This window comes from Pundamilia nyererei, unplaced genomic scaffold (assembly GCF_000239375.1).
Source record: "Pundamilia nyererei isolate P.nyererei 1_Seehausen unplaced genomic scaffold, PunNye1.0 scaffold00221, whole genome shotgun sequence".
Lineage (NCBI taxonomy): Eukaryota > Metazoa > Chordata > Actinopteri > Cichliformes > Cichlidae > Pundamilia > Pundamilia nyererei.
The window spans coordinates 623,316-634,450 of record NW_005187622.1 but is presented as its reverse complement, the minus strand read 5'-3'; the positions used below and the strand labels follow the sequence as shown (position 1 = coordinate 634,450).

Here is an 11,135-nt window from a genome sequence, read left to right as displayed (position 1 = left end):
TTTGGCATAGGCACACTTAATAATAATAATAAATCCGAGCAATAGTAATAAGTGTGCCTTTTGGCATAGGCACACTTAATAATAATAAATCCGAGCAATAGTAATAAGTGTGCCTTTTGGCATAGGCACACTTAATTACTGACATGGCAAAATAAATGCGTGAAACTGAGTCTGTCATCTTTCCAGAATCTTTATCCCTGTGACCCCTGACCCTTCGGTACCTGATGCAGGAACTCGGTATTTTTGATTTTACAATCTGGATGTATGTAGTGCGAAGATGCAGCTTCCTCAGAGATGGAAGGATCCAAAATACCAGTAATGTAAATTCATAAAGACTTTCAGACTTCTTGTTTTAGGTCATTATGGAGCCATAATCACGTAATCAGCTGATCAATACAGCTTAGTGGGAAATGACTGAGCTGCTAGAGAGAACAACAAGCATACAAAAACAGAATAATAAAAGTCCGACATGGAGCGAACTCACTGCTGCCCTGATCATCAAAGTGCGAGAAAAAGGAGAGAACCGTCCGAGTTTAAACCGCAGCTCTCTGGATTCTGGAAGACACTCTGACCACTTGGTGATCAACAATTGTTAAGATTAATCAGATTGTCAATCAGATTAATGAGTAAAGAAACTCGTCCCACTGCAGGCCTGATCTGCTCTGACTCAGCAGCCTCAGCAGAGTCCTGGATCTGAGTCCAGCAGATTCCCACTAGACCAGCATCACTCTGAGATCACCCTGATAACACAAACCCTCTTGGAGAGCCCAGCAATCATGACTCAGCTGAGCACAGGTGGAGCTGCAGGTGGAAACCCTCCCCCCAAATACCAGATTACTCAGTCTGATGAGGTTCAAAGTGGCCCCACTTAGTGAAGCGGACCACCGAGCCCAGGAGGAGGATTACAGATCAGAGCTGACTCACAGATAGAGACACACACACACACACACACACACACACACACGGAGGTTCAGTCAGAAATCTGCGTCTGATTCTAATCTGAAACATACGCTCACGCTGTCCTCGGAGCAGAGCTGCGACTAACGAGCTGTAATTAATCTCGGCTAATCCCGGCATGCACAGAAGAAGACGACGACTTCTCCTGAGTGAGTCTCCATCATTCAATCCAACCGCTCCTCCTCTGCAGGTAAGCAGGGGGGTGGGGTTGCATGGTGCCTGTCCTCGCTGGCTTTGGGTGATCACATCTAAACAGTGGCAGTTTCTCAGACAGGGGTTAAAAAGAGAGGTTACAGCTGAATGTGAAGGATGTAGAAAAGTGCTGCTGTCAGAAATGTTCACATGACTGAACTTCACTGTTTGTAAAACAATATTAAACATGACCGACTGAAAGCTGAATGGACTTCAGGGTTACGCCTGCACGTGTGTTGTTATTTAGTTTTTACTTTTCAGTTTTGGTTCCATTCCAGAGATGTCGTGATTTTTTTGGTTTATATTTTGATAGTTTCTGTTATTTTTTACGATGTGATTGGTATTTGTAAGACTGAAAGAAAGCCGGTGCTCCTAATCTCAGGGGCAGCGATCTAAGCAGAGAAGCCCACCCTCCTCCTCCACCCTTTCTAAGCCAGCAGGAAGACATAATCTCTGCAGTGTCCTGGTCTGTCCTGGGGTGTCCTCCCCGATACATGAAAAATAACACCGTGGAGGTGAACAGGAGGCGTGCTGGTCAGATGATTTAGCCGCTTCAACTGCCTCCTTTCAGTGTAGAGGAGCAGCAGCTGTACTCAGCAGCACGTACACATGGACAAGCTTCACAGATCTCACTGTTACTGCTGCAGGAACACAGACTCTGTGCCCACAGGTTAAACATGTGAACAGGTGTGATGACAGGTGTGCACCTCTCTCCTGTCCTCTGAACATACCTACAGCCTGCCGTCATTATTTACAGTTAGCTTTTTAAAATCTAGCTGCTCCAGCGTCCAGCCTACAGGTGCTGCTGCAGCTCATTTCCCCCTTTTTTCTCCCAATTATGACGCCTTTAAAATGAGGTTTTCATCCTGACACCAACATCTGTTACAACAACTGTCGCAGTCAGAGTTTGTGACGTCACATAAATTAAAAATGATGAAAGAAAAGTGTTTCAGTGACTCAAAACAACATAAAACATGGAAACTTCCAAATGTGCTTTTTAGTTAGAAGCTACAGCTATATAAAAATGAACTGTGGAAACGTCCCAGCAACACAATTTGAAGATGTAGGCTAACTTTAGCCTACAGTCTTACCTAACCTAAGCTGCTAACTTCTCACAGATCCTGCTGTCACTTCCTCACAGTTCACATGAAATTTTGCTTCAGTTCAAACTGAAAGGTCCAAAAGTCAAAGTGAGTTTGGTGCAGAAGAGCTCTACAAAATAACGACAGTTAAAAGTACGTCTGGTGTCAGAGTCAAGGCCATCATTATCAACAGCATGTAATAAAAGGAAGTATCATCAGATTAAAGTTGGCTTCTGAGTTACTTTCTTCTCGTAACAGCATGAGGAAGAAGACTCACTGAACTCCAGCACAGAGAATAAAGCCGAGACCAAGATCACAAAACAAAACGTCCTCACATTTTAAAAGCTTTAACTCTCATCTCTCACAGAAAGATCTCAGAAAAAAAAAAGAACAAAAGTAAACTCATAACTTTCCCCCTGCTGTGAACGCTGACGTAACAAGACACTTTTCTGCCTGATTACAGTGGTCCAGGAGACGGTACAGACTGAAGGACTACAGGTGGGACTACAGTGAGTTCGGCTGCAGGAGGAAGCTCATTTAGTCTTTGCGTCTCAGATTTCAGACAGCCTGATTGAGCAGAGGTTTCACTCAAGCTGAGGTGAGGTTAACAAGTTCATGAACATTCAAACAGGTTCCTGCTGAGTTAATAAAGAGTCACAGATTAGACTGGAAGCAAAGCTCAGATTAAAGAGTAGAACACAACTAAGTCCAATCCTCGAATCAAAGAAATCCAACCATCAGAGGATGAACGGAGCCTGGCCTGACTGAACCCACAACACTGCTGAATCCTACAATCCCCACAATGCATTAGAGTCTCTCTGCTTTTATCCTTTTTTTTTTTTTTAATTTTGTTTTGTTTTGTTTTTGTTTTGGCGCCAGTGTTCGGCAGCTTCGCCTCTGTCAGTGCGCCCCAGGGTGGCTGTGGCTACAATGTAGCTTGCCATCACCAGTGTGTGAATGTGTGTGTGGATGACTGGATATGTAAAGCGCCTTGGGGTCCTTAGGGACTAGTAAAGCGCTATATAAATACAGGCCATTTACCATTAGATAAGACAATGACTTCATCTCTGATTTTCTTTTGTTGCTCATTATAGAAAACGAGCTTTAATCATTAATCACTGACGTGCAGGTGAGCAGATGATGGGCTGTCAGTGATCTGAGTGATGAATCATCAGTGAGTGTAATAATGCTGCTTTTCCAGGCTGATAACAGGTTCAAACAACCAGCAGAAAACCAGCTTCCGGTCTCGCTCTGAAGGTTTATTCAACCAGTGATAATGCCCTGATCACAGAAACCGTCCAGCACGGCCTCACAGACAGCCTGAGTCCTGTGAACCACTCTGAAATCCAACACGGGTCCTTTTTAACTCAAATCTGCGCCTCCTGCACCTGTCCGCTCAGCCGCACGCAAGACTCCTTTCAAAAATTAGCCATTTTACACTAAAGTGTGCACTCTGTGGAATTTCTGAGGAAAACTCTCTTTAGTTTGCGTTATCCAGGCTTTACCTGTTCTTCTCTTACATTCAGGCCAAATAACCACATATAGCTCCAACGTTACTTCACTCTCCACCCGCAGCGCCATGAACTAATGTTCCAACACTAAGTCCCAACAGGTGACTCATCTCTTTAAAATCTGAATAAACACCGTGCTGTCTGGTTTGTGTGTCGGGTGTAACATAAATCATCCTCAGAGTTTAGTGCAGGTGAGTCCTGAGCGTCTAAAGGCGACGTAAGTGACGGGGTTCGGGCTGGAGCTGCTCCAGCAGGTGCGCGTTTGTCTGTTCCAGGTGAAAAGTAAACTCACCTTCGTGTACAGCTCGTTCACGGACATCGTGCCTCCCCGGTGGATCAAACTACACTAATAAGCTCCTCTTGTGTCCATTAATGATCCATTAGAGTCCCTCTGCGCTCCGGTTCGGTCCTAAACCAGCAGAGACTTTCCAGTGCGCATGCCCCGCAGCAGGTGTCTGGCCGAGTTTCGGTCACTTTGTTCGGTGTAGCGTCGGTCCGAAGGAGCGCGCTCCCGCTGCTGTTTCCTCCGGTAAAAACGAACCCTCGGATACTTCAGGGTAAACTCAGAGCCGATGAAAAGGGTTTTAACCGGAAGAAGGATCCCGAAATCCAGAAAAACGGAAACGAAAAGCCTGAAGCGACCCGCAGGTGGAGGGAGGGAGGAGGCCTGTTCTTCCTGACAGCCGTGTTTTCCCCACACTGCCCGCTGATTGGCTGATCCCTGGCTCCAAGCCAGGTTTCAACCACACACACACATACATACACACACTACGCAGGGTGCTTCAACATGAGGCGTGGAGCCCCACAGAGGGTCCTGAGAGAAACCTGGAGGGTCCATTTAAAAAAAAAAAATTCCCAAGTTAACATTTTATTTGAATTTCTATGAATACCATCCCTGTAAAAGTATCAACACTATGACAGCATCTCCAAAATTCACTGCCTCACACAGTCAGATCTGGTACAGATCTACAAGACTGATTCTGTTTGTGGAATTATTTGTATGGGTCTAGGTGAATGGAGCAAAACCGCTAAAATAATCACTCCCACCTGCTTCTCTAAACTAAAATCCCACTTTTATTTCACTTATTGCAAATCCAGCATCAATCATCTGTATGAACTGTAATAAAACAACATATATGACTTGCAGTCTTTCTCACGGTAATTCAGAGCCATCTATGGAGCAGGAAGGAAACCTCCAAGTTATGAGAAGTTTATTTGTAACATAAATACATAAAACAAAAACATACTTTTTTCTGCCTTCTCTCCAATATTCTTCCACTATTCACCAAACTTTGTATATATTATAATCAAATGACCTCTAAAAACCTAAAACTTCTTTTCTGTGATTAGCTGACACACCTTTGTGGGTGTGGCCACTTTAATGGTCAAACATCTGTAATTCTTTAATATTTCATCTAGTTGCAACCAAATCTGTTTATAAAGGTCAAGATTCCAAATGCAAACTACTGACCTTGTACCAGTTTTACCACTAAGGGATGCTAATTCAATAGTAAATAAAACAATATAAACAGCGATTAGTTGAATATAATAAAAAAAAAGTAAAAAATATAATTAAAAAACAAACAAAACGAAATTGGTGGTCTAAGTAAGCATTGCAAAATATTGGAATTGTGGTGCTGTCACAATAGCACCATCATTTGGTCGATAAGAGAACTACCCTCAGAGGAACTTTGATGTTTGTATTTTTAATCTTTCTTTTGTTTTGTTTTTTGATTATCTTTTCATGAAGGCTTCAGAATGACAACCAGAATGTCAAACAATCAGCCACAAAGAGAAGACGAACAGACATGAAAGCAAACAGGCTGCACACTGTGAGAATTAATCATTTAACGCTCGTCCACGCCTCCTCACCTGACAGCATTCATCCAAACGTGTCGTCTCATTCTTTCCACACCTTAACCTCTTAAGCCCCAAGCCTAACTGATCTCCAGCCTTTTGCCCCCGTATCAGGGGGCGTTGGGGCTTAAGAGGCTTTGTTCCACTTCAACTCTTTGTGTTTAAATTGACCACAAAAACTGAATGCAGTGGAACCAGAAAGAGGCCAGACCAATCAAAAGTGCAATAATGAGGTGGGATGTAAATAAATCCTGTGTTAACACCTGGTGTGTACTTAAGAATTTTTATGTTTCTTTCTATTTTTAAATGCAAATCATGTACTTTATAAATCTACGGAGCCCCGCAGGGGACATGGGAGAAAAAAAAATTAAGACGGACTTTTGCGAGATCTCGCAAAACTATCTCGGGATCTCGCAAAAGTTTTAGCCGCATTCTTCCCGTTAGCTTCGAGCTAACGGGAGGTCGAGACCTACTACAGCCGGGAGGAATCGTGCCTCGACTCGTGCCTCGACCTCCCGGTCGGCTTCGAGCCGGCGTCCGAAGAATGCGGCTAAAACTTTTGCGAGATCTCGCAAAAGTCTGTCTTAATTTTTTTTCTCCCATGTCCCCTGCGGCGCTCCGTATAAATCCATTTATTTTACAGTAGGAGTTACACTGTAGGCTGAAACCAGCAAACATGTCACACCAGCTGTAATCCTGTAACCTGTAACCTGTGTATGTCAGTTAGCCTGCAAAAAAACAAACACAAACAAAACACCATTAAACCTTATTTTGGGATAAAGCCTTCAAACCTCTGAAGCTTGTAGACTAAAGACTGTAGTTTTTATGTCTTGGTGATCACTGATGTGGAATTTCTGTTATTACTGTTAATTCAGTCTTTTAAATAACTGTCAGGAGGAATTTCCTAGACTGTGGCAAGAAGAAGCATCAGCCTGCACAGCTGCAGTTCCCCTAATGGCCACTTGAGACTCCAGCATTGAGTCAGTCCCCATAGTCTCCCATGTTAAAATGGTTGGCTTTACTGCAGAAATAACATGTTTACAGGCTGATACAGGAAACTGTTTTGTTACTACAACCTATTTCATCCTTGCTGACTTTGTGAAGACTGTTGGGTTTGATCTAATTATTACATTTTGCTTTAATATGGTGGTGGGGGTGGCTGTAGCAGCTAGCTGTCTGCTAGATAACAGGACCTCTGTGTTTGTGCTGTTGGAGGCAATTATCTGACCAATATCATGGCTGCTGTGAGGTTAATTATTGTCACAGATCGGCAAAATTCAAGGAATGTAACTTAGTGCTAACATGCTAACTAGCATTAGCTGGTCTGTTTGCACTCCACCACCTCATCTAAATGTGGTCACTCCAGAAACAAAAAACTAACACAGCAGGATTCAAAACCAAAGGGTGCCTAAAACCAGTCTGTGCGTGAGACTTTGTAGACATAAATCTAAAAATCTGAATCTGGAGAGAAATTATGTCCTGTTATTACAGATGAAGCTACACAGTAGCATAGAAAGTAAATGAGCTCCAGTCACATTATTAAAAATATAGTACTTTTGCTTAGATTATAGTAATACTTCATCACTGAAAGAGCACTACGCTCTAAACTGCTTCAACATTTTGGGTCTTTGTCAATGTGAATGTTTTGCTTCAGTGCAGTAAGACTATCCAGCTGCAGTATGGGAAATGTAGGATTTTTGGCTGCTTTCTTTGTGTGTCATTCAGGCCTCTAAGAATCCTTCAACTAACTTATTTATCCTTTTCTCTTCAGACGTGTTGATAAATCTCTCACAAACAAGGTCAAACTAAAAAGTCTATCAAGCCAGAGAAGGATATTTGACCTTCATGCACCACCACCCATAACATTTATATTTCCTGTAATATCTCCTCACAGACATAAAATTTGAGAGTATAAAGCTGGTTTTACATAAAATGTTCTTATGTAAGTCAGACCTTTCCTTCTGATAACACATCAGTAAAGTGTGTCTGTTATCAGAGATGTTGTGTAATGCCGACAGGCTGATAGTGAACGTTATAGAGAATATTTTGTGTGAACATTAACCACAGATATGAGCTCTTACAGTGAGTACAGAGGCAATAACAGGTCCTTTACCTTGGAGTAGGGGTAATAATCTCCACTCATCCTCTCCGGCTGATAAATAGATCCTCATGTGCTGAAATAAGCTGCATTAGATCCTGTGACAGTGATTGTGGGAAGCAGCAGCTCGTCTCAGACCTGTCTGAGCACAGCTATTATTCTTACTCAGCTAATGAATCCACTCCCAAACCACTCCTTCTGCTGGTATGAGGTGTTTACCTGCACATGAGTCTGACAAGACGCCGGTCCACCCACAACAGGCTTTTTCACACTGCCACAGCCGTGAAGGCTGTGAAACACAAGCGTGAAAAAGAACAACAGAGAACTTCAACAGGCTGCACAGAAGAAATCTCACCACAGGCTGACAGTCCTGTGACTTTCATTAATGTTCCTGAACCTGTGCTCCTCTGACATCAGTGAAATATAATGTGGCACTAGCATTCATGTCACTGTTTTCCAGCTTTGTTTCATTCTGGGAACAGAGGAGCTGTGCACTATTAACAGTTCAAAATAATCTTTACTGGTGCTGCACAAATCACTGTTCAGTCCTGTGGTCAGTCTGTGCAATAGAGACACAGTTAGTTACACAAGAAAATGGACAGTATAAACATGTAAGCATTTTTTACTCTTTGACTCTACAAGCGTAGCTGTGCATGATTCAGAGCTTTGGATGAGCTGATTTCTTTCACCAGTTTTCAGAGGTGTGCTGAGGAACAGCAACAAGTGTTTCAAGCTTACTTCTTAGCAATTTGGCAGCTGCCATGTTACTTTCTGTGGGACCAGAAGCAACCATATTTAGAGGAAAGGGTGGAGTTTGAAGAAAAATTCACTGAGGTCAGAGATCAGGTGAGCAGTAGACTCATTTTGTCACAGAGTTCTATTCAGTCAGACTCCTTTTTTACTCCTTTTTCCTGCATAGTAGGAGGAATGCAATGCTTCACTTTACTGACCTATATGCTGTGTCCATCTTTGATATACAGTTTATGTTTGGTTTACAAACATGATCAGGTGAAACAAAGATGAACTGAAATAAATGAAAATATTGAGTTAAATGTGTTATTCAGGTGAGTTCAGGCATGCAGAGACCGTTTCTTTTAAAGTCATTTTGAACTTCAGGTGATTGTTTTGCTATTTCTCAGCATTCTTAAAAAAACCCCCAAAAAAACCACTGTGGTCATGCTGAGGTGTTCATGTTATTCTGTCCATCCCACCTCCAGCTATGATGTAATGATTAAATGATGCAGAGTTTATTTGTGCTTGCACAAGTTTACCCATGAAAACCTCAGCATGTGTCAGAGTGTGTTAGTGTGACATTTCCTTAAGATGATGATTGAAAAACTTTATTAACACAAGCAGCAACAGTATGTTGTTAGTAACAGACTCTAGTCTACATTAAATACTCATTAACTTCTCCAATTAGTGATTTGTAACAATGATGTAAGCATATGCAAAGTGACAGCATTACAGTAGGGCCGGATTAAACGCTAAGCATGGCCCCGGGCAAAGAGGTGGTTTTGGGCCCCACATAAAGGGAACGTTAAAGGAAAACTAGTGTGAACGATTCTTGGACTAACTTAATGGAGTCAGGCTTAGGATCTTAGGATCGAGACATTTTCATAGTGTGTAATCCAAACAACACAGCAGATTATTAATGACAAATATATGAAAAAGAGGCCGGGTACAAACTCCGCCAGAAGAGGAGGTCACATGTCTACCAAAGGTAATGCAAAAGCCATTTGGAGCGATCTTCAAAAAACAGTCAAATAGTTTTATCCATTTATTCTGCTTAAACCTCCCATCCTACCTGAATAGAGTCATGTAGGATGAGGTTCGAATAAAATAAGCGCTTTATAACGAAGAACCAATATGCTGCTAATAAACAGAAAAAGAAAGGTGATTGTGTGCACCTTCATGTTAAGTGTTACCTGTTCATTAAATACATTAAAGACGTGATGCTTGCTGAGCTGGAGCTTCATCCAGAGAGTCTTCTGTCAGCAGCTTGCAGTGATGTTCATAAAGAAGAGTCATTTATAATTATTAGAGATGGTTTACAGTGAGTCACCCAGTTGCATCAAACTGCTGCTGTTGCTTATTTTCTTTTTACCACATGACGATTCTTTCACAATAAAAGACTGAGATGTTTTGTAATGTGGCTCTCTTCCCTCTCCTTCAGTAAATATTACCCAACAGAGAGTGTGAATCACAAACAGGCTCCTCTGACATCACCCACCCCATCAGTCACTTCACAGTGAAGCATTTAAAGGGCAAACCAAAGCAGCACAACTCTGTCACCTACTTCAGGTGTTTATTATCATGATATAAATAAAACTGCTTCAGAGAACCGCTGTTATTAATACCAACATGAGCTTAGGTATTAAGTGTTATTTTTCTGTATTCCAAACTTTTTTCAGCAGTGATTCAATTTCTTTAAATTTAAATAGTCTGAACAGCTTCACAGAAACATAACCAGACTAAAACTTCTCTTGAAATCACTCTTTTTAATGAATTTTGTGTGTTAAATAAAAGAGAAACATCCAAACAAAATACACGTTGAGGAAACCTGATACACACCCCGTCCCCCAATTAAACTGTGGAGGTTCAGTAGTCTGTAAGCCGGGTCTGGGGTGCAGACCTGGAGACCTCCACTCTCCTAAAAGGGTGAGTGCCAGCACTGTGGGACATAAATCTGGACAGTATGTGCTCTTTCTTGGTGCTGAGGAGCTGCTCCAGCAACAGGCCCTGCTGGTGCTCCCGCTGCTCCTGAGCCTTCAGCTCTGAGTGGAGCTGCTGCTGCTGCTGCATCTGAGCACGGAGGTCGGCTTGGTATGCCCCAGCTGCCTGCTTCTGCCTGCGGGACGGACAGACAGTAAGTCAGACACACGGATATCAGACACACGAACAGCACTCGGCCGTTTGCTGACCTACCGTCTCTTCTCCTCCTCCTCCTTCTGATTCTCCTCCTCGATAACTCGCTCCAGCTCCTCACACTCCTTTTTCACCTGGGCTTGTTTCTGCAGATTAGCATACACTGGAGTGCACAGACACACAGACGCAGACACACACACACATTAAGTGAGCATTTAAACAGTGAAACGATTAAAGAATTCAAACCGAAGTATAAAAACTGCCTCACATTTGTTCTGGATCTGCAGGTGCTGCGCCTCCATCACCTCCTCTATCAGCCTCTTCCTGGCCTCCCTCTCCAGCCGGCTCTTCTCCTCTCGTTTAGCCCAGACCTCCTTCAGCTGCTCCTCTATCAGCTGCTCCATCTCCTCCTCCTCTTTCCTCTGTCTCTGCAGCTCCTCGAACAGATACTCTCGGTACCTGCGCTGCTCCTCACGCAGCTCCGCCTGAATGCGCACACACACACACACACACACACACACACACACACACACACACACACACACACACACACACACACACACACACACACAC

General features: G+C 42.9%; 2 protein-coding genes across 4 annotated transcripts in view; both read right to left on the bottom strand.

Moving 5' to 3' along the window:
• The window catches only part of myo5b (myosin VB), a 66,953-nt gene extending 59,126 nt beyond the window's left edge, over positions 1 to 7,827 (bottom strand). For 2 of the 3 annotated variants that reach the window (XM_005748411.1, XM_005748414.1), the window contains exon 1: positions 7,713 to 7,827. In XM_005748411.1, coding sequence (XP_005748468.1) covers positions 7,713 to 7,742 — 30 coding nt within the window. In that variant the 5' untranslated portion in view covers positions 7,743 to 7,827. Of the gene's footprint in view, positions 1 to 4,034; positions 4,454 to 7,712 lie in introns of those variants that run through there. The other variant, XM_005748412.1, reaches the window with a different exon arrangement.
• A 2,353-nt stretch (positions 7,828 to 10,180) lies between these two features.
• Positions 10,181 to 11,135, bottom strand: part of cfap53 (cilia and flagella associated protein 53) — a 5,390-nt gene continuing 4,435 nt past the window's right edge. Inside the window, exons 6-8 of the mRNA XM_005748410.2 lie at positions 10,831 to 11,047; positions 10,623 to 10,725; positions 10,181 to 10,545 (exon numbers count right to left, since the gene is read on the bottom strand). Coding sequence (XP_005748467.1) covers positions 10,296 to 10,545; positions 10,623 to 10,725; positions 10,831 to 11,047 — 570 coding nt within the window. The 3' untranslated portion in view covers positions 10,181 to 10,295. The remainder of the gene's footprint in view (positions 10,546 to 10,622; positions 10,726 to 10,830; positions 11,048 to 11,135) is intronic.